Here is a 25,125-nt window from a genome sequence, read left to right as displayed (position 1 = left end):
AAGTCATATTACTTTTGTAATTTTTATTTATTTTTAATAAATTATAAGAAAACATTTATTTGCTTCATTGAACTCTTAGAATATTATTGCAGTCATATCTTTGCAATCAACACTTTCATTTTTTGTGCTATTGTAGAGTTCATTTATACACTAAGATATTATCGGATATTTAAAGTTGTTCAAATGTTAAAAAGGTATAACATAGACGGACGGATATCGTACCAATGATATTCATAGTGAGTTTTGTCAAAATAACAAAACTCAAATTTAATAAAAGAACAAAAAGACTGTCATTTTACTTTATTGTTATTGACGATGACAAATCTTAAAAATTTAAGTAAGATTCGATATTTGTATATTTTAATTAATGTACGTATAAAAGTTCAACAAAATTAAAAATTTTTGTTATTGATCACGAATTGAGTACATGTCCGATACATCAGTTGCTTACAACACAATTTGAAACATGATCTATACGTAACTATCACGTGGTTATAAAAAAAAAGAATAACAGATATATCAATTCAAACCGCATTTTTTTAGCGTTACTTTTGGAATTTTCACGAAAATCACCTGCACTCAGTCTTTGATTGTTTACATAAACGACTTCTACATTTTTTGTCGCTTCAAGTAGACGTGATCCAACTTCGGCTAAACAACGAATTTTAAGAGTTCCACTGTTTTCGATAAAATAACGTGTATCAGTCTCAAAATGTAGTCCAAGCGTGTTTGAAGTTCCCATTGATGTTGTCGACGATCCTTGATAGGGTTTTATATATTTCTCAGGAACCTGAAATAAACGAATACTTCAGTTTTTTCGAATTAGAAGAGAAAATAAAAATAATTATCAAAATTTTATAAGCTATAATTTTCTAAAGAAACAGTTAAATTCGTTTGGATTAAATTAAACATTTTGAAATAGGTATCAGTATTCAAGTGAACCTAATTTAATTCTATAAACAGTGTAGTTATGGACTCGTGCCGTTACAATGATGTTTTTCGGCGATGTTAAAATTTCTATGTTGCAAAATGTTATATTAATAAAGAAATATGTAAATACGAAGGAATGCTTTTTTTTTTTAATGAAAATCGAACGACGCATTCAAAAATTATAGTTGTTTAATAAATACATTTTGAGTTCGAAGAGCTGAAAAAGGGTGCTTTGAGCTTGAAAAGCTCAAAAATTAGCCAAAAAACACATTTTGGGAGGGAAGTTCTAAGGTTGGCCCGCGCGATCAACCGATTTCCAGATTTTTTCTTATCGAAATGGACGTACCAGATTATATCAAATCTTTTTCTTACATTCAGCTAAAGAGCCACACAACTTCCTGCGTCTCCACCGACACTCTTCCACGCATCCACCTACAGGCTCTGATGGAAATAGATTTTCATTTATATTGTCACATCACGAAGTCTCGCGAATCATAGGCCTTAAAAACTTGAAATTTGGTAAAAATATTACTTTTGCCATGTAGAGGTCAGAGAAGAACGGATTCTACGAAATTTCTCACCCAAAGGAAATTGCGGGGGCGTTAACAATAAAAAATTTCCGTTTTTAAATTATAGCTCCTATGGGCTCCAAAATTGGTAGAATTCTTCTATATATGATGTAGAAATGATCTAAAAGCATTATTTACGACAACCCACCTCCAAAAAGGATGGCGAGAGTGGGTGTTAAAATGGTAAATTTTAATTTTCAAGCTATAACTTATATTAACTTTAAATTCGATAGGAATGTTGTGTATGATGTCACGTTCAGCTAAAAATTGATTTTATCAAATTTCAACCCCAAAAGGGATTGTGGGGGCGTTAACAATGAAAAACTCTCATTTTCAAACAATAGTTTTTAAGGATTTGAAGTTGTGTAGGAATCTTTTATTTATAATGTAGAAATCATCTCGAATAAGATCTTGAAAAATCCTTCCCCCACATAGGAGAGCGGGGTTGTTTGTAAAAAATTCATATTCTTCAAATACGGATCCTACAGATGTAAAATTTAATAGAATTTCAAGTGATACAAATAATTCTAGGGATGGTCTCCAGGGTCAACTGCGTTAAATATTTTTCCTTCTTCGTAATTAAATGTCAGCTAAAAACGGATTTCGCGATAATTGACTTCATATGCAGTTTGTATCAGAGTGGTGAGTAGAATGTAGAAAAATGTTTTTGTTTATAAGCTAGGACTTTTTGAAACATGAAATTTAGGACATCTCTATTAAACTTCAATAACATTTACTAAAAATTTCCTTAAAACGATCGTCTCCTTGGCAGCGAGAAAAAAGTCATTATAAGGTTTGCAAAATTTAACTTTACATATAGTTATTCAATCGAAGGACTAAGAATTTTACATACATGTTATTTTTGCTGATCACATAAGCGATTAATTGTTCTTGTTGCGAGATCGTGGGAATGTAACAGATTCAAATGAATGCATTTTTCTAACACTTGATATGTGGAAAATAAATTCGGCTCATCTTTCAATAGAATTTGTAAAAAATATACATCCATAGAGGAAAGTACCACGGGACCAAGCTTGGCCCTGGCTTGGTCCAACTACGTAGAACTCTGGGCCAAGCTTGTGTCAGTCTTGGTAGAAGTCTGGAATGATAATGATGGGCTAAGCCTGGTTACCACAACTGGCCCAAGCTTGATTACCAGGACGGGCCCATGCCTGGTTACCACGACTGGGTCATAGTTAATTTTCAAGTCTGGCTCATGCCATTTGATGAAAAATGATAAAAAAAAAAGATTTTTGTAAGTGTCATCTTTTTTTTTATTTTTTAGACCTAACTTTGGAAATTCGAACCCAAGACGCGCGCTTGCCAGACCGATAACTGACTCCTACACAGTACGACCCATAAGTTAATGCACATCTCATCATTCTCATAAGCTAAATCTATATAGTGACGAAGTGTAACGGCTTATTATTTATATAATTCATGTTATTTAATATTGTGTTTTGACGAAAATGAACTATTTTTTAAAAATGTTTATTATTTTTAAAAATGTCAAGTTTTCAAACAAATTATTAAAAAGAGTCAAGTTCTTATATTCCTTCAGACTTAGTACATCGTTCTGTATATTTTTAATCTTAATATATGTATTAATTTGATTTTTGAGAAAAAAAATTTTTTTTCATTGAAATGAATAAAAATCGAAAAATTACTCATAATGGTGATTTGTGGAAAAACAAAGAATTTTAAGCCTCGGGGCACTATGAAAAAAAAATCACAGCGCTTTGAATTTTTTAGGGATTTTAGGGGACACTTGGAGGTTGAAAAATTACCGACGATATCCTTTGTTCATCCATTAAAGTCAATTCACTGACATTTCTAAAATAAACTCAATATTGTGTTATCAAAATTTATCGATCTATTTATATGTACAATCGCTATCATTAATGCCTGGGCACGAAAAAATTGTAACCAATTCCAATCCAGGCATTAATGATGGCGATTGTATTTCATAGCTTATTGTTTCGTTTGGTGCTATTGTCTAGGGAATTGTTATGACTTATGACACTTACGGCGACGCGCGCAAGCTTCCCCACTTTTGAAAGATGCGCAATACGACACCAGTCGAAAAACAGCTGTTACCGGTATTTTTTCGTTTCATATACATAATAAACTGCTTTTCCTCTTTCATTGATATATAGTAACTCATAAATATTGTGTATAAATTATTTAGAGAAGATTAAATTCCACAGTTTGATTTCTTTATTTAGAAAAAGTTTTAAAATATTGATTAAACTCAACTGAAACGTAAGTTATAAAACGTTCTCATTTATATCAAATTAGTTAGATAGCATTTTATGTTAAAGCATTTTGTAAGAAAATTCTTCACAATTTTTACCGTACATCACATTTTTTTTTTGTTTAAAAGTATGAAAAAAAGCTCAATAGTAGCAAAAAGTAGACTATAATTGCTTCTCAGTAGTTTATTTCAAAGCTAACATCATACATAAAAATTGGATACAAGAAATAAAGTTTGATTAAAAATTGCAATAAGAAGATGGTTGACAATTGCCGGTATGGCAGCTAGTTTAATAATGTACGTGTTGTTATTTAATCACATTTTTACGTTCAGGAGAACAGCAAGACATCATTATGTAAGTAATTATTTATGAATAGAAATATTTTATTAAATCGTATGTAAATTTTTAACTTATAGGTTAAGTGGTATTACATAACGAATAAAATTACAAAATTAGAAGAAGATTTTGTTAAGAATCAAAAAGAATTTGATGCAATAAAATATGATTCAATATACACAACAAACAACTCTACTGAACTTGCTGAGAATAATTGTAATCTCGACATGCAAGAAATACCTAAAGTTGATGTTCAGATGTTAGATTTATACAGCCAATTAGAATTCGACAATCCGTATGGAGGTGCTTAGGCACAAGGCTGGAAAATAGGGTATGACGAAGATCAATGGAGTCCTAGGAATAAACTTAAAGTAATTGTCGTTCCACATTCGCACAATGATCCAGGATGGTTGTATACATTTGAAACCTATTACAGCTGGAAAACAAGACATATTTTAAACAATATGGTGATCAAATTGTCTGAAGATAAATTGAGAAAGTTTATTTGGGCAGAGGTGTCCTTCAAACTATGGTGAGATGAACAAACTGAAGAAATCCGTGAAAAGGTGAAACGCTTGATTGCTGATGGGCAGTTAGAGATTGTTGCGGGTGGGTGGGTTATGCCAGATGAAGCTGTGTCGCACTGGATGGGGCATTGACTCAACTGACAGTTGGTCATCAGTGGTTAGTAACAAATTTGGGTTATAAGCCTACCAGTAGTTGGGCAATAGACCCATTTGGATTATCACCAACCATGCCTTATTTATATAAAAAGTCAGGATTGCAAAATGCCCTTATTCAGCGCATTATGCCGTAAAAAAACGTTTAGCCAAAGATAAGAATCTTGAATTCAGATGGCGCCAATTGTGGGATACCATTGGATCGTCTGAGATATTGACACATATGATTCCATTCCCTGGTTACAGTATATAATATAGTTGTGGCCCAGATCCTTACATTTGTTACCAATTCGATTTCCGTAAAGTGTGGAGTTAGAATCCTTTTGCGAGAAAATACATACCTGAAGAAATAACACCATGGAATTTAGTGGAACGAGCAACAACGTTATTGGATCAATATCGAAAGAAAGCACAACTTTATAGATCAAATGTTCTTTTAGTACCATTGGGAGATGATTTTCGTTACACCACAAGTGATGAGTGGGACGCCCAGTTTAATAATTACCAAAGGTTATTCGACTACATGAACGAAAATAAACTGTTTCATGTTGATGTCACATTTGGCACACTGACTGATTATTTTAATTCACTTAGAAATGATCTAGATATAGATCAGCTACCTAGCTTGTCTGGTGATTTTTTTACTTACGCTGATAAAAACGAGGATTACTGGAGTGGATATTATACATCACGTCCTTTTTACAAGCGACTTGATCGTGTTCTAATAGATGCTTTACGTGGTGTTGAAGTAATATTATCAATAGCATGGGCATATGGTTTCTATCATTTAGTAGAAGGAAATTTTGAAAAACGCATTACTGAAGCAAGACAATGGCATTCTTTATTCCAGCATCATGACGGTATTACTAGTACAGCAAGAGACAGTGTTGTGAAGATTATGCTGAAAAAATGATTGCCGCTTTGACTAATTTGGCCCACGTCACCCAATAATCAGCAGTTCATTTATTGCGCACTAGTGAGGACTTGATTTTAGAACCAGAATCAGTTTATTTGACTCTAGACCAGATTCGTTCTCATCACACTAGTATTGATGACAAACAGGTACTATCATTTAGCGATAATGATAATTTCAAAAGGGTTGTTATTTATAATTCCTTGCCTCGAAAGCGAGAAAGAGTTCAAACATTATTCGTATCAACCTCTTTTGTGAAAGTTACTGATAGTTATGGTGAACCAATACAGAGTCAAATATCACCAATTTGGACTGAAGCAGCTACTTTTTCATATGAACATTATGAATTATCATTCGTCGTTACCGTAGCCGGTTTTGGGCTCAATACATACTTGATTCACTCAGTTAAAAGTGATAATAAATTACCATCGCATGTTAATATTGCGAACATAACTCTATTTAATGCAAAAAATCAACCATATAGAGTACCAGGATTTGAAAATATTAAAATCGTTTCGTCCCCGCAAGAATTCTCGATTAGACAACGTCCAGAAATTTCTGCTCATTTCTCGAAATCGGGACTACTGAAATCGTTGCAAACTGGAGACACTACAGCTTCAGTCGACGTGGAATTTGTTACGTATGAAACTGATACTGGTGGTGCGTACTTATTTATTCCAAATAAACCAGATCCTGATCCAATTTACACGACAGACGACCACGTTATTCATTTAATCACCGGACCGATCTTGTCGCGAGTATTTATACAATTACCACAGGTCAAATAAACTTATACATTATTCAATTCACTTGGAAGCGACGGTTTGGGACTTCACGTTTCAAATTTAGTTGATATTACGGAAACTAATAACTTTGAACTAGTCATGCGCTTAAGTACAAATATTTCTTCTGGAGATGAATTTTTTACAGATTTAAATGGTCTTAATGTACGTAAGTAACAATTCGCGAACTCTTGTCTTTAAACTTTTGAGTTTGAATTTATTGTTTTATAATTTAGATGATCAAGCGTCAAAAGTTTTCAAAGTTGCCCACACAGGCTAATTATTATCCGTTACCATCTGTTGGTTATATTCAAGATAATCAAATGAGATTAACAGTAGTTACAGGGCAACCATTAGGTGCAGCCTCGATGGCTTCTGGGCAATTTGAAGTAAATAAGTTTTTATGGATATTTATAAAAATTTTGTAATAAACATTTGACTGGAATAATAATATTCTGTTAATAGATTATGCAAGACCGTAGATTAATCCAAGAAGATCATCGCGGTCTTGGCCAAGGAGTGACTGATAATTTATTGACAAACCATCTTTTCATGTTCGTATTAGAAAAGAAAAAGCCATCTTGTTCTAGTTCTTCAGTCAATCATCCCGCTGGAGTACTTTCTGTTGGTGGATTACTAGCATCAGAGAAAGTTCTACATCCTCTTATTGCAATGCATCCCAATTCATCATCTTCTGATTCTGATTATGATTATAAAGACCACTTCACACCGCTGAGTTACGATCTTCCAATAGATTTAACTGTGGCCAATCTTTGTGTCTTCTCAATACCCGAAAGTTATAGCAGAGGTATTGGTATAATATTACATCGTTGACCTATAGATACTTGCTATGATGAAAAATGGATCAATCACTTTAAACTTTCAAATCATGGCAAAGTGAATCTAAAAAAATTATTAAAATTTTTCCAAGACTGGATAGTTAATGAATCTTCATTAACTTTTAATAGCATCGGGGTTTCACTAACCTTCCCAACTGTAAATTTATGCCCTCATGAACTTTCAGTTTTTATACTGCGTAGTTCTAGAGATATGAATAAAACTGTAAATATTGTGTAATTAATAAATTTTACTATCCTAATAGTAATTATTGACATGAAAATAATATTAAAAATTTTATGCAAGTTAAAAATACATTTTTAGTAATTGACCGGACAACTTTAGATTTAATGTATTAATTATTTAGTAAGTAGATTAATTCCTCTAAGCAACAGACATTTTGGTAAGGGTTCATTGCATTTTTCCTTAATTGTAAAATGTATTGATGTTAGTAACAATTTATTTCGTGATAAATTATCCAATTATGTAATTATTTCTCTCTTAATTGATGACTTTTCTTACTTTGAATATTAACCATTTAAAATCATTTAATTAATTTATAATTTTAGTCAAAAACATAATTCAATTAGTCATTAATAAATATTATCGACATCAATACAAAAACTACTGAAAAACTACATTGTTTAGATTTACCTTTTTTAACTTCGCGCTAAGAAAAATTGAAAATTTTTAAAAATTCGGGAAGTTATTGGTTTTACCGCGCTTTGCGAAAATCGAGTTTATATCAGATCTCGACGTTTTGAGGTACTGGGCAGCTGTTCTGACTATTCCGGCGATAGTGTACACGCGGCTCTGTGTGTGCGCGCGCGTGTGTGTGTGTGAACCTCTTATAACTTTTGAACGGATCGACCGATCGAATCGAGTTAGGCGTCGATCCAAAGAATAATATTGCCATTAAATTTCGTGAAAATTTGAATCGATTCGGTTTGCTGGAACCTGAGAACTCTCAAAAATAAAATTTTCAAAAAATTGATTTTTTGGAATTATTTTCTGAACGGCTCCACCTATCAAAACTCATCCGCTCTTAAACTTGAAAAACCACGTCGATTGCAACCAGTCCCGTTAAAATCGGTTGATTCGTTCAGGAAATGTCGAAAACGAAAAATTTCGAAGAAAGTGTATTTTTTACATAACTTCGACATCTCTTTTTGAATCGTTTTTAATGAAATAAAATAATTATTAGAACAAAAAAAACCACGTGGATCGCCGCCGAGAACGTGAAAATCGGTTAATTCATTCAGAAATTATTGCGGTTTAATTCAAAAAATACTATTTTATTAAACTTCTATTAGACTTTTGAGCTCGGAGAGCTCAAAATCTTAGAACAGCTCTCTTCGAGTTCGGAGAACTCGAAAGAACGCATAAATTATATTCATGAGCTCAAAAACGTTACCAAAAAGTGCAATTTCATGCGCTTAGATATGGAAGGGCAAGCGGAAAGTTGCAGGGATGGTCTTTAGGGTCAAGCGTTTTCCAGATTTTTTTATTCACGATTATTTTTATTTTAAAAGCGAACAAGTTGATGCGGTTACCCTAGTAATTTCAAGAGGCAATAATCATTCAGCAAATGCTACATGCGAATTAACGAATCCGACAACACTTATTTGAAAACTTTAAATAAAACTTAGTTTAAGCTTCGAAGAAACATCTCCTTAATCAGCAGAAACTCCAATGTATTAGAACGGAAATGAGAGATTTTCATTTTTAATGCTTCCGCAATCCCTTTTGGGGTTATAATTCGAGAAAATCAATTTTTAGCTGAACTTACCATCATACACGAAGATTCCTTAGACAAAAACTTTTTTCATCTGGTACCCACTCCCACAATCCCCTGAAGGGTGAGTTATCGTAAAATTCGTTCATTTACTGTTTCTTCATCTTTTACAGAAGCTTTCTATTAAATTTGGAGTCTATAGAAACTATTGTTTAAAAACGGGAATTTTTCATTGTTAACGCCCTCGCAACCCCCTTTCTTAAAATTCATTCTTAGTTAGAGGACTCTGCTAAGTCCTCGGACTGACTGTTCCAGAGGAAGTCTGGAGACAGAATGTATCATACAATAATAGTTACAATGAGTTTTATAATGAATTTAAGCAACGTTGCATCTCAGGTTACCCTATGAGAACATCAACGCAGTCCAAAACCCACAACGTAGACTGTTTAGTCTACTAGGCTGCGTTGACGTTCTATAAATCTGTTATCTCGAGGTATTTCCGTTACGAAATACCTCGGATAATAATTAAATGATTTAAATAATTATTTAATGCTTTTTAAAATAGATTTATAAAACTTTAAATAAATTTAAAATTTACGAGAACGTAACACCTACTAAATTTCAAATCTCTACGCCTTATGATTCCAGAGATATTGCGATGAGTCAATATGTAGGTGGGAATCTCTTATATAAATATACAAGTTGTGATCCGCTCGCTTCGCTGGACATTTTATAGAATTGTATTTTTAGATCTCAACTTGAAATTTAATTAGTATATTGTTTTGACTTTCACAAATTCCAAATTTCATCGAATTAGCATATACCTTTTATCCATGTAATTATTCCAACTAATTTTCATTGTAACTTTCAATGTGCAATCATTATAATGTTTGCGTAGTTTTTTTTGAAAAATGAATAATAATTGACACGAAGAAAAAAATATGAAATGAGAATTTGGAGTCTATAGGAGCTATAGCTTGGAAACTAAAAATTTTTAATGTTAACATCCACCTTCGCAAACCCCTGTGAGATGAGCTATCGTAAAATTCGTTTATAGATTATTTCTACATCTCTTACAGAAGATTCCTACCAAATTTGAAGTCGATGGGAGCTATAGTTTGAAAATAGGAATTTTTCATTGTTAACGCCCCCGCAACCCCCCTTGTGGGTGGAATTTCATAAAATCTGTTCTTAGCTGACCTCTACTCGGCGAAAGAAATATTCCTGCCAAATTTCAAGTCTCTAGGTCTTATATATAGTTCCAGAGATATCGTGATGAGTGACTATATCTATGTAGAAATTCTCCTAAAATTTATATATATATATATATATATATGTAGATTAGTATTTAGTAATTTTCTTTTTTGATTTTAATTATTCCTTTGAACTTAGTTGACAATCGAATTTATTGTTACAATTTATTAATTTGATGGTTTTTCAGATTGGAGGATCAAAATGACCCCCCCCCCCCAAAGAGAGGGTGAGATAGGGAAAGGGGAGGATTATAGGACATGGGAGGGGAGGGAAAGAGTGAGAAGGAGGGGTAGCATATGTTATGATAGATGAAAAGTTCATTTTGGCTAAGAATTGGGTAAAATCCGTTCCTTAGTGAGCGTCTACGTCAAGAAAGAGGTAACTATGCGAAATTTGAAGTTAATCAGACCGGTAGTTTCGGAGATTTCGTGATGAGTCAGTCAGTGGTAAATCGCTTATGTATACATAGATATGAATATATTCATGTAAAATTACAATACCATATTAAAAAATTACTTTGCAAAAAAGTTGTTGTATGTTTTGTAAAAATCAAGGAAAGTATTGTAATTTTGCAAACTAGACTAATCTAAAAATATTTGTAAAAATACAAAACAGTTTTGTTAAATTAGTAACCTTATAAAAAAATAAAAGTTTTGTAAAATCACTATACCCGATTGTAATTTTAACTAAATATTTTACCTATTAGCTTCCAATACATTTCTTGTAAAATTACAATAGAAATTTTTAACAGTGTAATCAATCATTCATGAACTCGCTTGACCGTGTGTGATTATGTATGATTAAGCTTGATTCATGTTTAGTCGAGTTGAATTAAACGATAAATAAACAAATCAAATATTTATCATATCATTAGAATTTTTCGATCATTTTAAATTATCACGAAAGAAACAATCGATCAATCATTAATTTTCAAGATTCATACTTCATCATTTATTCTAGACATCTTTTACACTTAATGAAAGACCTTTCATTTTTACTTTGGATGTTAGTAAAAAAGAATTAAATTGATGACTTCGATAAAATAAAGGGAAATATTATTATTTTGCTATCAATGATAATTCCAACAAATACGTACGTGTTATTGAAATTGATCAGTCACAATCAATCATACATGATTGGGCTGGACCAAATATTAATCATGATTATACATAACTAAACACAGTCAAGCGAGTTCATGAATAACAATTTTTACTATTCAAAAATGGGCATACGTAATTCAGCTCGATCAAAGTATAACCGTCCATGACCAGTCAAAACCACACTTAGGCAAACACGCTCGTGTTTCATTAATTTTGTAGAAAATTATCATTATGATCAGGCTTGGTCAAGCGACGATCCTGTATGATCATACAATGCCATATTCAATCATGCAAACTCATGTACGACTGTGCATGACTTATGCATAATCTTGCTTGTTTTGTCATGATTGAGAATGAGGAATTAGGTATGACTTAGCGCGATTGTGTATGATCATGCACGATTCATGGATTTTTTCTAGAGTAGTGCAGTGTTCTTAAGTAACACGTTTTTTAAATGAACAAGATGAATAAATTTTCTAAGGAACGCTTTATATTATAATCGTTTTTACTAGTATACCTATTTTGGTTTTTACATGACTGTTACCTGGCTTTTCAGCCTTTAAACTTAACAATTGTTTCATTGCGTTCAACGTATTCTCCATATATAAGCCACTTTTATAATCAACGTATTTTTACACTTTCAAATTTTTGCTATTCTCCATGCAGCTGTGGACCGACTTGTGCTTCTGTACTGCATTTACCCTATTCCTTATTCCTTTCTATCGGTTGTTGGAATAGTGGCGATGGGGAAACCATAGAGAAAACCCATGCCAGTACAAATTGGCTACCGGAGCGACCCCGGACGGTTGGTTTGGAACTATTTGAATAACCGTCGGGGCTCGAACCCTTGCCTCACGGCATGATGTACGAACGAATTACTGATATAATGACTTTAACCCGCTCGGCCATCCTGCCGCTTTTCTAAGAAACGCTTTAATTTATGCAACTGAAAAAAAATCAATGCGACAAAATTTGTAAAATAGCTATTAAATTTACATTTACCGGCTTATCGTTAATAGTCCAAAATAATTTTGCTTGTGGTACTGATGGCCATGCAGTACAGTTGGCGGTAATATTTTTTCCAACTTCATAATAGGATGGCAAGCCAGTAATTTCTGGTCCGTGAGCTGGTAGTGCTGGAATAATATGGTATTATTGTAAACATTATTGATTGTTTTTAAATTTATGTCTGTTAAGCTAGCATGGCAAAATAAGCAGAATCATTCGTATTTTGGTAATTAATTTCTTCATCTTATATACCGTCAAATTTTATTTTTCAGCCTCAAACTATTAACTAAAGTATTATCGATTCTGCTTATTTGGATATATGATAATAATCTGGCTATTCTAGTTTAACACACGTTCTAAATTTTACATTAGTTAAGACGTCAATCTAGTTTCAGGTCTGAAATCTTGCGTTAACACAAAATATTTGGAATAGTACTTTATTATTGAGATTTCTTGGAGTCAATGATCATTTACTTTTTTTGAAATTACACACTTCCAATAACGCGAACGCGTTTGAGGAGTGCTTAACTCAATATATCATAGTTAGACGATTTTCTTAAAATCAATTGCCTCTTGAGCATGTGCTTTGATATGAGTACACCGAAAGATAAAAAATCATTTTAATACATTAATTATATTTTAGGTACATTGATTTTGTGCTACATAAAAAAATAACTGATTTATAAAAATTCTGTGCACGTCAGTAAATCTATACAGATGGATATATATGTACAAATTGGTTTGGATGGTTTATAGAAAGAGTTAAACGAACGAAAAATAAGCCTTTATTGTTGATCTTAGACGGTCACACAATTCATACTCAAAATTTAAAAGTGATTGATTATGCAAAGAAGCATCATCTAATTATCTTATGTTGACCGACACACTGTACTCATCGATGTAAGCGTCATGCATTCTGCATCAATTTCTTACTCGGACGAAGTTAAAAGATGGTTTCGAGATAATCCAGGTCGTGTAATTGCAGTAAACGATATTCCTAAGATCTACAAAATAGCTTTTAAAACTGCAGCGAAACCAGAAACTATAAGAAATGATTTTAAAAAAGCTGGAATATGTCCTTTCGACAGGACTGTTTATGCAGATAAGGATTTTGTAACAGCTAAAGCGGACACCCACAAGTCCACCAAAAAGTACTGCTGATTCTACGACAGATGATGATGATTATATAATGATCAGTAGTGACACAGAAAGTGAAACTGATCCTGGTATTAATATTGACGATGGTGAGAATGAAACTAATGAGGATATAACGACTGAGGATGAAGCTGATGTAACTACTGATATAATTGACACTGATATAATTGATATCCAAATTGAAAACCCCCAAGAACCAGAGTTACAATCGTTTAGCCGTCGAATGAGCTAAACAATAATTATGGCTGATGACATAGCGGAAAAGTTAAATTTTGGAGCTGAGACGACTCAGAAATTCGATTGTGAAGATGAAGAAGTCATCGATCATTCTTCAAAAACCATAGCCGATGAATACGAGCAACAATTTTTAGGAGAAGATTTTGGTGATAATCAGGGCCTGAAAGTTGGGGCCAACAATTAAACTTAAAAATAGAGCAAATTTAAATTAATAATCACAAGCGAAATAACGATCGCGAGCAAGTTCAAGCGCTTAAATACTATACTATATTTTAAGCATAAAATGTCAAAATAAAAATGAGGTTGGCATCAAAACACGTGGGCTTGAACAATACAATCTGACATCAACGACAAAACTATAGAATAAAAATCACAAGTACAGGATAATGTGAAATATTTACAAATGTTTCATGAAATTTCAGATAATTTTTAGCAAAAGTCTCCGCGTACAGATTTAGGCTAGACGAAAGAGGAGCAAAGTTTTAGAAGCGGATTTTAATACTTGTGTGGTAGACAACAGTAGATAAAAAAAAAATAGTTGACTTAAAATAATTCCGGTCAAATACTTGAAATTTATAAAAAATATAATTTTTATATTTTTACACTTTTTTCTATTAGGCTTAACTTTTTGCTGGTAGATATAGAAAAACATATTCTCTACAAAATAATCTCGAAATATTTTTGGCTCAGACAAAAATAAATTTTAGTTGATTGGTTACATAAAATCAGCCCCAAGTATCCGTTTCGTCACTAATCTGTGATTCGTCTCTTTATTAAGAGAATATTATAGAGTGTTAGTGGGATATATTGTAAAGTTAAGTTATATTGTGAGTGTGTGAGCAAAAATATTTTTGTGTCGACATTGTTTTAACTAATTGTTTTATAATTCAACAGCCTATCCTCAACTCTCTTTACTCTGATGATTATCGCTTAGCTCTTCCAGTTCCAGGAACCGTGTTATAAAATCCTGGTGGTGCCCTTTATTTAATTTTAATTATTTGTTGGGGCCATTTAGACGTAGCATTCCATTACCGTAACAAATTACTTAATTTTAATTCATAAAGGGGTGCTGTGTAAATGAAATATTGATTAAATACTAATACATGATATTTTGTATCGCGAAAATTCGGTTCACTAAATTAGATTTAATATTTTCTATAATAAAACTTAAATAGTAGAGTCTGAAAAGAACGGTTTAGACTTTTTTTCCTCTTTTTCCTCCTGTTAGGCGAACGGAAGTATTTCTGTCACACTTGTACAACAAATGAAATTTTAAAACGCATCATATGCATAAATGAATACCCTGTCAAAAAAATCCACATGAGTTTATATGGGTATTCACACACGAAAGTATGGATTCCTATAGTGAATTTATATAAGTGGAATAAACATAGACTTAGGCCAGTGAGTAGCGTAGGAGACTGTCAACGATGAGGTACCGGGTTCATGTCCATCAGACACGAGCGATTTTTTCATTTGATAAAATTTCAAAATCCGTTTTTCGGAATTTATTTTAATTAATAATTAATTAATTGCAAATACTTAATAATTATTTTTTCATTTTTTAAATTAATTTTTTTTTTCGCCTGATTAATATGGGAATCTATGTAGGATCCTACCCTGGATTCCTACATAGAAAAACCATATGGGAATATATCTGAAAACGCCATAGAGGAATCCAAGCTGGTTGCCCATATTAATTTTTTTGATAATGTAAAAATTTTTAAAAAATGCGCTTCGCTCTTCGATAAAAAATTAAATTATCTATCAAAGAGCAAGGCGCTTTTTTTGAAATTCTATTTTATACATGAATAAAACACGTTTGAAAATTAATTATTAACCGTTCTTAAAAAATGTGAATAATGCATCTCAACAAATTATGTTGAAGTTAGATTTTTTGCAATATTAAGTAAAATAGGTTACTTACATACAACATAGAGATTTCCAGTCATAAAGGAAGTTGCAAAAGCAGGTCCATCGGTAGATACTTCACATTTATATAGTCCAGTACTAGCAAGAGTTAAATCCATTAAACGTATTGAATTCGCTCGGCTTAGAAGATTCTAAAACAAAATGGTCATAAATATTCCACGAAAACATGATCAATATTTAATAATCATAGAATTAACTCACTTGGAGCTTAACACCTAACTGCGGGAAAGTCTGAATTGATTGAGGATTGTTCGGAACGTAACGAAAAAATTCATGACCATCCTTGTACCATTTCACAGAATATAAGCTCTTATTACCATGGATTTCCCAATTACACTGCATATCTATATAATCACCGATTTTTGCCTCTTTTGGAATTTTCACGTTCACCTTTATGTCAGCTATAATAAATAAGCGAATTTTAAATTGCCATACAGATACCATAAATGTATTTTCATAAAGTCAATTCATTTTTACGTCGATTTTAAATAGGAATATTCATTTGTTAGCTTTTCTAGTCATTCGAGATTGTATGTGTTAATAGAAGTTTATAGAAAAAGGAAAAAAAATACCAAAATCATAGAAATATAATATTTATGGCACAGAATCATTTACAAAATTTTTTTTCATTTTTTTGGGGGAAATATTCTATAAATATAAAATTTAATTCAGTATTGGCAGCTGATAAGTTTTTTTGAAATAATTTAGATTCAATAAAGAAAAAAGAAAAATTTTTATCGCAATAAAGTCAAAAACGAACTATTTCATTAAATAAATCATTTCGTTACTTCCCTTATTCCTTCCCCTTTTCTCTTTATGAATGAAATATTTGGAGCATAATAAATACTGCCCATCAAATAACTTTGAAAGGACCAAAACAAATACATTGTCAACATTAGTAGGTATTCACAAATGAACTTAATTAATATGCGGTCGTTTGTTTATTAATTTATTCAATAGTCATTATTTACTCAGACTCGCATAATCATAGAATGTAACATACATTATGTAATGATTTTAATCATATTATTTACTTTGTAAGATAAAAAATGTGCTAATCTTTTTAAGCAAATATCTGGTGCACTTCAATCAGATGATTAATTTTTCTGATTGGAAAAGGAATTTGGAAACAGTTCCTCAATTCAAAATGTTATATCTATGTATAATTTAAAACAAATCTTTTTTAATCTTTTCAAGCCGGTTGGACTCATTTTGAATCTCTTTTTCTGATCAAGGTAATTTACAATTCTTATATACAAAAAGTCATCTTAAAAAGTGTCAACTCCCAAGAAAAAAACAAATATACATATGTGTAATGGAACGAACAATTTTGTATAAGATTAACTATTGTACAGTTGATGAAAAAGAATATAAAAGGTGGTTTGCCCAGTGATGCATTATGGGAAAAATTCTCACAGTATTATAGAAATCATTCCTCTACTATTAAAAGAACACGGAAAATATTAAATAATAGCATTTACTATCTAGTTATCATAAAATTTTCTACTATCAACCCGATAGTAGTGAATACGATCGAGATGATCTTTTAAATTATCTAGATTGTATCATTCACCATATTTATAATAATTGTTACAATCCTGTATGTTAACTAGAGTTAATTACTATTATTATTCTAAATAGATATATTTATAATCACGGTCAAAAACGTAAATATGTACAGAAAGAAAAATAGAGGTATTAATCCTATAAATTTATGAGATTGTTTCCTATACTAATTAAGAGAACGATTACTATGATTATGGGAATCACGCCCATAATATAAAAAATAGTTCTTAAAATTTATAAGATCGTTTCTAATAATTATAGAAATTATGGGAGTCGTTCCTATATTTACAGAAATTGTTTTCATAATTAACGGGAGCAATTTCTATATACAATTTGCAACTATTCCTATGATTTATAGGAATAAACCCTATATATTATAAGACTCATTGGTATAAATTATGAGAATCATCCTATAATATTATAGAAACCATTTCCATAATATTGTAAATATTATTCCGATCATAATAGAGGAAATATTATTCTCATTATTTAGCAAGTATTCCCATAATAATAATAAAAATGATAGTAAAAGTATTAATAACAGTAATAATAATAATATCATTACTATTAAAAAATGTGCCGTGACTTGTCAACTATAAATAAATAAAATTTCCTTTATTAAATAATGACTTTTGTTAAATTGCACGATATTCTTTAACTATTGATATTTTTAAAAATATAAGCTCATCCCGACATTATACTAGTCGGGACCTTTCATTTGAGTACCCACATGCATTTTTGAAAAATTGATCTTTGATCTAGAATAACTTTTGATCGTAGAGCGTTCAATTCTCTATAAAAATAAAAACAGAGATTTATGAGTCAATCAGTCGTTTAAACGGTACAAAAATCAGAAGAAGTAAAAAAAATTTTTCCCATGTTATTGTTATGGGAATTAAGAAAATGCGATGAAGACAATCTTAATATTAATATTAATATTAAGGGCTCATCTTTTCACAGTAATTTTTTTGCACCCAAAAGAAACTTTTAGGCCTGTTTGAAAAAAAAAAAAAATTTTTTTTTTTTTTGGATCACCCTAATATTTATATATGAAAAATTTATGAGTCCTTAAAGGAAAGGTCTCGATAAGTGTAATGTTGGGGTGAACTTTTATCTTTAAAAATATTAATGATTCACAACATACAAGGTCATTTCTTAATTATGTATCTAGAGATAGAGCATTTTTAAATGCAACCTAAATATTTGTGTAGTAACGGAAAATATTAGAGTTTAAGATGCTTTCTTATTTTTACTAGTTTTAAATAGATTGTAAAATCAAAGGATGTATGGTTGTAAATTTAAGGATTAGGCGGGTAACAGAGACTGTTCGACATGTTGTCAGCAGATGTCAAAATATTTGTAAGTTTCTGTTACTGTAGAAAATAAGAAATGTTGTAACGTGAGGTATGAGTGAGAGAGTGAAAAACTGAGAGAGAGAGAGTATGAAGTAATGTCCGAGATGGGGGTGAGAAGGGACCAAGAGGCCCAAGTAATTTTAAAGGATAGTTTTGTAAGTTAGTCTAATACCACCCAAGCTAGTGAGCAGTTGTATGTTATTTTCCCTTATCAATAAATCTATTATTATACTTTTAAAAAATATTGTCTCGTGCTGTAATTTCTTTTAATTAATATAATCTAAAAATCTATATTCTACATTTGTCATAATAAATTGACTATTGATGAGAATGATATGAAGCCTTGAAAAGGCACAAATTCAAATAAAGTCCTTTGCAATGACATTGAACATTAAAAGTTTCCATACTATTATAGGAATCATTTCAATACTATCATGAAAACTATTTCTATAGCAGTGTAGGAAAAATTTCTATACGATTATGGGAACTATTCCCATAATGAATGGCAAAAAGTACCTATAATTTTGTTCCCGAGTACTTGAAAATTATTTGATATTTGATCAATTTTTTCATAGCATTCAATAATATCAATAACTATCCTTGATTGTAAATAGTATCATCCTGATAGTAAATATTACCATCCTGACAGTAACTGTTATTATCCTGATGATAACTGTTACTAAAACATCTGGAAATCGGTTGATCGCGCAGGCCAACCCTAGAACGTCCCGCTATAAGTTCGGATTTAAAGCACCTTAAAATGTGTTTTTCAATTAATATTTGAGCTTTTCAAACTCAAAGCGCCGTTTTTGACATTTTGAGCTCTTTGAACTCAAAATGTATTTATTGAACAGCTGTAACTTTTGAATGCGTCGTTCGATTTTCTTTTTTAAAAAAGCATTCGACGCATTTAAAAAATACCAAAAAATACAATTTTTAAATAACTATACTTTTAAATGCGTCGTGTGTGTGTGTGTGTGTGTGTGTGTGTGTGTGTGTGTGTGTGTGTATGTGTGTGTGCCTATGTGTGCGTGGTCGTATGTAAACCTCTCATGACTTTTGAACGGATCGATCGATTTCATCGTGGTTGGCGCCATTCGAAGGGGTTTGACCAAACTTAGATTTTGAATACATATTGGACCGATTCGAACCGATAGATTTTAAGAAATCTCATGAAAATCACAAAAAAACAATGTCATTCAAATGTGGTTTTTTCAGAATAACTTTTAAACGGTTTTACCGATCGATTTCGAAAACTAATCAGCTATTATTATCAAAAAACGACGTCAATCCCCGCTAGCCCAGTCAAAAACGGTTGATTTATTCGTGAGTTATCGTTGTCGAAAGAAAACCGAAAAAAGTGTTTTTTCGGAATTACTTCGAAATTCCTTATTCGATCAATTTAAACTCAAAAATTCTTTATGGGGCTGAAAAAACTCGGTGTATTCATTCAAAAGTAAGTGCGTTTTGAAAATTCAAATAATAGTGTTTTATTGATAGCACCTCTGTCAAAATTAAACCTCTATCAGACTTTTGAGTTTGTACAGCTCAAAAGCATAGAAAAGTAATCTCATTGAGCTCGGAGAGCTCAAAATAACACATGTATTGTACTTTTAAGCTCGAAGAGCTCAAAAACGCAATAAGTGCAATTTTGAGCAGTTAAGTATGGAATTAGCGGGAGTTGCAGGGATGGCCTTTAGGGTCAATGGTGTTCCTAATTTTTTTCTTTTGTGACACTAAAAAATTAATTTATAATAAGGTTCACGATACAACTATAATTGTCATGCACGAATAATAGATAAATATTTAATCTTCTGATTAGAAAAATAAAAAATTATGAACAGACCTAAAAATGTAATTGTTGATTTGAACATACATATAATCGATTTAGTTCATCACTATTGAACTAAAATTTTTATATCTAAAATTGTTTATTATATTAAACTCCAATATATATATATATATATATATATATATATATATATATATATATATATATATATATATATATATATATCTACTCAAACTATTAGGTAGATTTATTTAAAAATCTCGCTATTGCAGCCGGTCTCATGTTGAAATTTGAAGAAAATTTTGTTAAAATATATCTTATTTTGTCAAGCTATGCTGAAAAATAGCTTGAAAAATAGTTTCAGAATAAGAAATGACCTCTTGAAATAATTTCTGAAATTCAATGAGAAAAACTTTTATTTAGTACTTATACAAATGATACAGCCAAATCATGACGTCCCACGATTACAATACACTATTATAATATTTTTGGCAAATTTAACAGAAATTCTCAACAAAATATCTTTCCACATATAATATATAAAAATCATGTCTATAGGAAGCATATCTATAACATTGTTAGTAGCATTCTCATAATTATTAAAAGTGACACCATAATTTCTGAGAAAAATTCCACATAAATATGACTGTTCTCCTAGAATCTATATTAACAGTATTTTTAATAGTGACAGGTAAAAATTTTATACAATTATAAGAACAGTTTCCGTATTCTTCTTTCCATGTGTGCATTTTATTTATTATTGTGTTGATAACAAATATTTTATCGATTTTTTATTGATCAAAAAATATATTTTCGACAATCCAAAATAAAATCTGGAAAACGGTTGACCCTGCAGGCCATTTCTGTAACTTCCCGCTATGTACGAGTTCAAAACGCTCGAGAAATTATCTATTCTGAAAATTTGAGCTCCTAGAGCTCCAAAAACTATTGGTTTTTGAAAATTTTGAATTTTGATATCTTCTGATCGCATGGTGTCTTTTAGATGGAACCTGCAGTATTCAGCGTAGTATTCTGTTAAGCACAAAAAATTATTTATTACTTACTAAACGATTCGACGTAATATTTTAAAGTTGAGTTAAGAAAAAACTTTTTTTGAATTTGTAACAGTTGAATATTTCGTGATCAAATTAATCGATTTTGTCAAGATTGGCAGCGTTCGACGCATTTTCTTAAGCACTAATAATTATTTATGACATCCAAAACGAGTCGAGAAGAAATTCTGAAGTTATTCTTCTACTCGAAAAGCTTATAAACGTCATGAGTGCAATTTTAAGCGTTTAGGTATGAAATTAGTCGGAAGTTGAGGTGATAGCCTTGAGGGCCAACCGTTTTCCAAATTTTTTTTAAAATCGTTTTTTCAATTTTCCTACACCTTTCAAATCAGCAAAAAAATTAAAAAATCATTATTTTAATGTCATTATCCTCGAATGCCTACTGTAAAACCCAGTGTATCAAATTTGCGTGAAGTGCATGTTATATAGCTCACGAAATAACTAATAATTTCCATGATTAAATGTATAATTTCCCCTAAATTTCTAAGTTTTATATATGTACTGAAGGTAGTATCAAATATTTTAATTATTACTATGTTCTCAATTTTAGAAATCAACCTTCTCATGTTGGGTGTGGCTCAATGGTGCTTTTTTAAATTAAAGTTCATAAAAACTAGAACGATTAAAAAAAATCTATTTTTTGATTAAAAAGATTTTTCGAAAATTAAATAATTGACATTTTCAATTTTTTTTTTTTTTACAACTCAAAGAAAGCCAAACGTACCACTCCCAACAGTTACAGACGAGTATATGACTACAGCAGTTAAAAACCGATTCTAAATAATAATATACAAAATAATATTATTTCTGAATTTCTTTTTCTCATACGTAAAATAAAAAAAAAAAACAACAAGAAATTTTTAGATTCATATTAACACATTTTATGAACGATTTTTGTCAGCAGTAATATTTTTGTCAACGTTCAACACTTAATGTATGTTAAACCAATTGAAAACTATATTTTTACTATTTTAATGATCGTAAAACCATCGTGAAAAAGTAATTTGAAACAAAAAAAAAAAAAAAAATAATTTCCATCGTTTATTGTCAAGAATAGTGTGGACCTTACACCCAAACAGTTACTGATTTATTAAAAGCTCTTGAAACCAAAAATTTAGTGAGGTTACATACTTTGGACTTGAACAAAATGAAATGATTAATAACTTTTTTTCTATTTTTAACGATTTTTTTTGTATTTTAGAAAAAATGTCAATCAAATTTTCAATTGAAAAACTTTTTCCTTCAAGTTTTATATGTTGTTCATTTTATCCCTACTAATTCGAACTGTTTGAAATTAAACAACTAGACTTTTTTTTGCAACAAATTTTCAATTTGACAATAAAGAAAAGTCTTTATTTACAATATTTTCTTGGTTATTCATTTTGTTCTTTGTATCCTACATAGGTCTGAAAATAAATCAATACATCAAATTTATGATAGCTTATATTAATTTGATGAATAACAAAAAAAATTTTTTTTTTCAAATTTTTTGAAGGAGCCGTTGTCCCCTAGCGAAGCCGATGTGCCTCGCCCTTGTCCGTATTTTTTTTTTTTAAATAGTGAAGTTGTTGAGCTTTGTGAAATAAAAAATCTTAAAATATGGGTTTTAATCTATCATTTAAGATAACATAAAATCTAACTGGGTTTAATTAATCATTTATTTTGTCAGGTAGACAATTTAAAAATCTCACCATGCTTTTGTGATCAAATCTGATTTTTTAAAAACTAATCCTTCTTTTTCACGCATGTATACATTGTGACTTACATACCCAAGATGTAGATTATTAATCTGCAATTATAACATTCAATTATACCTTTTGTTTTTATTTATTTTTATATCTTACAAGTGTTAAGGCAGAAATCAAAAACAGTTGAATGATAATTCGATACCGACTGTCGACAATAAAGAGGTTTTTTCGGTGTATATAATGTTTGTTTTATTTATTTCTTTTAGCTACTTAGTTGAAGATATGATGCTATTAAAACTAAATAATAACTGGGTAAAATTTATGCTAATAAATTATTGAAGCTTTTTTTTTTTTAATTTTACTAGTGACTATTTATCGACAGTAGTAAAAACAAATAATTTTCATATTTTACTTTATTTATCGTAACAAAATAGTTCTGCAAATCATTCAGTAAAATCAAAGAATATCAAATAAAGACCTCGAAATAAAGCGGCAATCTTCGAGGTTGGTTGGTAAAGTCTATTGTAAATTTCTTTTCTTCCAAAAGGAGTTTAAGACGATTCATGACGATGATTGTAAACATTGAAAAATTTTTTTTTTCTTTTAATTATAGTTCTTACAGTGATTCGTGCAAATTTTACATATTGAGACTAAAATCAATGTATTTCTTTTTTTAAATTTGATGAATTCACACCCTGTTATTTCAATTAAAAACAATAATTTCATCTTATGAGTTACCTTTAGAAAGTATTTTTTATAATTAGATAATTAAAAAAAAATTTTGTTTTATTAAAGGATATACTTTAAAATGAAAATTATGAACAAAATCGTAGGTAATGTAAGTGAATAAATTAAAAATGATATCACCTCTGGGAAAACTATAAATCAAAATGATGGTGTAAAGATCACTTACATTTCGATAAAGTAGCTGAAGAAAATCCAATAAACAATAATAATAATAACATTGATATCATGGTTACATTTTGATTGCAACAGAGCAGTTGCATTTTTTTATTGTTTAGATATTTTAGCAAAAACCTTTTTTTCGTGCAAGATATTGAATTATACTGTGCACTCAATAAAACACTTTCATAAATATCACTGTTATTTGAGGTCATTTTCAGCCTCACTTATAACCTTATTATTGTTTGTGAATCACCATAACTTAATAATCCAACAAATTTTAGTTGCACAAGACAAATATCTTAATCTATTCCAACAGGTACTTATTATAATTTTGTTTTGATTAAATAACACGAAAGTGCTTAAATTGACGCATTTTTTAGAAGGTATAATTTAGTCTAGGAATGTTAGTGAGCGTCGTAAGGGAAGTTTTGTAGGTTTGGGTGGGCGGTTCCCATCAACGCGCAGCAAGGGGTTGCTACGGCCGGAGAGTAAAGGGTGTGTGAAACAGAAACGGACTAAAAGTTAGATAGGGAAAGAATGAGAAGGAATGAGAGACCGTCGTAGAAAAATGTTGTGAACTATTCTTATAAACGTGTTGCCGCGTCGAGACGCTCGGCACTACTGAGCAAGCTGAAGGAGAATTCAGAGCCCGTTGGGGTGTTGCTACTGCTGCTGCTGCTAACGCTTACGCACACCCATTAAAACCGAAAGGTCACATTAGTTCGGTGGGGGCACAAAGCACATTCGCACATATATTTTGTATGATGGTATTGTATCAACGATTTCTCAAAAATTAATAATATCTGTCGTTTGAACGTTGTTAACAGTTCAAATATTATTTTTATTTTTTTAAATTCAAATATCTATTAGACATCAGAAATTATTCAAAAATATAATAAGATAAATGTTAGGAATTAAAAACTTAAAGAAATATTATTAATTAAATAACATTCATGATTTTTCATGTTTATTAGTAGTTAAAAAAAAAAAATAATAAAAATACCTTTTTAGAAAAAATTCGA

The 25,125-nt window shown here is 30.7% G+C and overlaps 1 protein-coding gene and 1 pseudogene across 2 annotated transcripts; one reads left to right on the top strand and one right to left on the bottom strand.

Annotated features, from left to right (window-relative positions):
* Positions 1-8: 8 nt before the first annotated feature.
* LOC141530357 (uncharacterized) lies at positions 9-25,125 on the bottom strand. 2 transcript variants are annotated; one of them, XM_074247423.1, is made up of 5 exons: positions 25,107-25,125; positions 15,925-16,124; positions 15,719-15,854; positions 12,394-12,527; positions 9-790 (listed from the first exon to the last, which is right to left on the bottom strand). In XM_074247423.1, exons 2-5 carry the CDS (start codon positions 16,063-16,065, stop codon positions 485-487), a joined length of 717 nt encoding a protein of 238 aa, XP_074103524.1. In that variant the 5' UTR covers positions 16,066-16,124; positions 25,107-25,125; the 3' UTR covers positions 9-484. The 2 variants fall into 2 exon arrangements, with proteins under 2 accessions (XP_074103524.1, XP_074103516.1); XM_074247415.1 differs by lacking the exon at positions 25,107-25,125 and adding an exon at positions 24,111-24,735.
* Positions 803-9,463, top strand: LOC141530348 (alpha-mannosidase 2-like; annotated as a pseudogene).

Source organism: Cotesia typhae, unplaced genomic scaffold, assembly GCF_013202065.1.
Source record: "Cotesia typhae breed Kobodo isofemale line unplaced genomic scaffold, CoteBio_Ctyphae contig_119, whole genome shotgun sequence".
NCBI classification, from domain to species: Eukaryota; Metazoa; Arthropoda; class Insecta; order Hymenoptera; family Braconidae; genus Cotesia; species Cotesia typhae.
The sequence above is the reverse complement of the archived record's forward strand: the minus strand, read 5'-3'. Positions and strand labels throughout refer to the sequence as shown.

Excerpts from the sequence above, each read along its gene's own strand:
- LOC141530357 (XM_074247415.1), bottom strand. The coding sequence starts at position 24,315 with ATGACCTCAAATAACAGTGATATTTATGAAAGTGTTTTATTGAGTGCA. Across the intron at positions 15,855-15,924 it reads AGTTAGGTGTTAAGCTCCAA|AATCTTCTAAGCCGAGCGAA; the intron begins GTGAGTTAATTC and ends ATTTTGTTTTAG. Across the intron at positions 12,528-15,718 it reads TGGAAATCTCTATGTTGTAT|CACTACCAGCTCACGGACCA; the intron begins GTAAGTAACCTA and ends ATATTATTCCAG.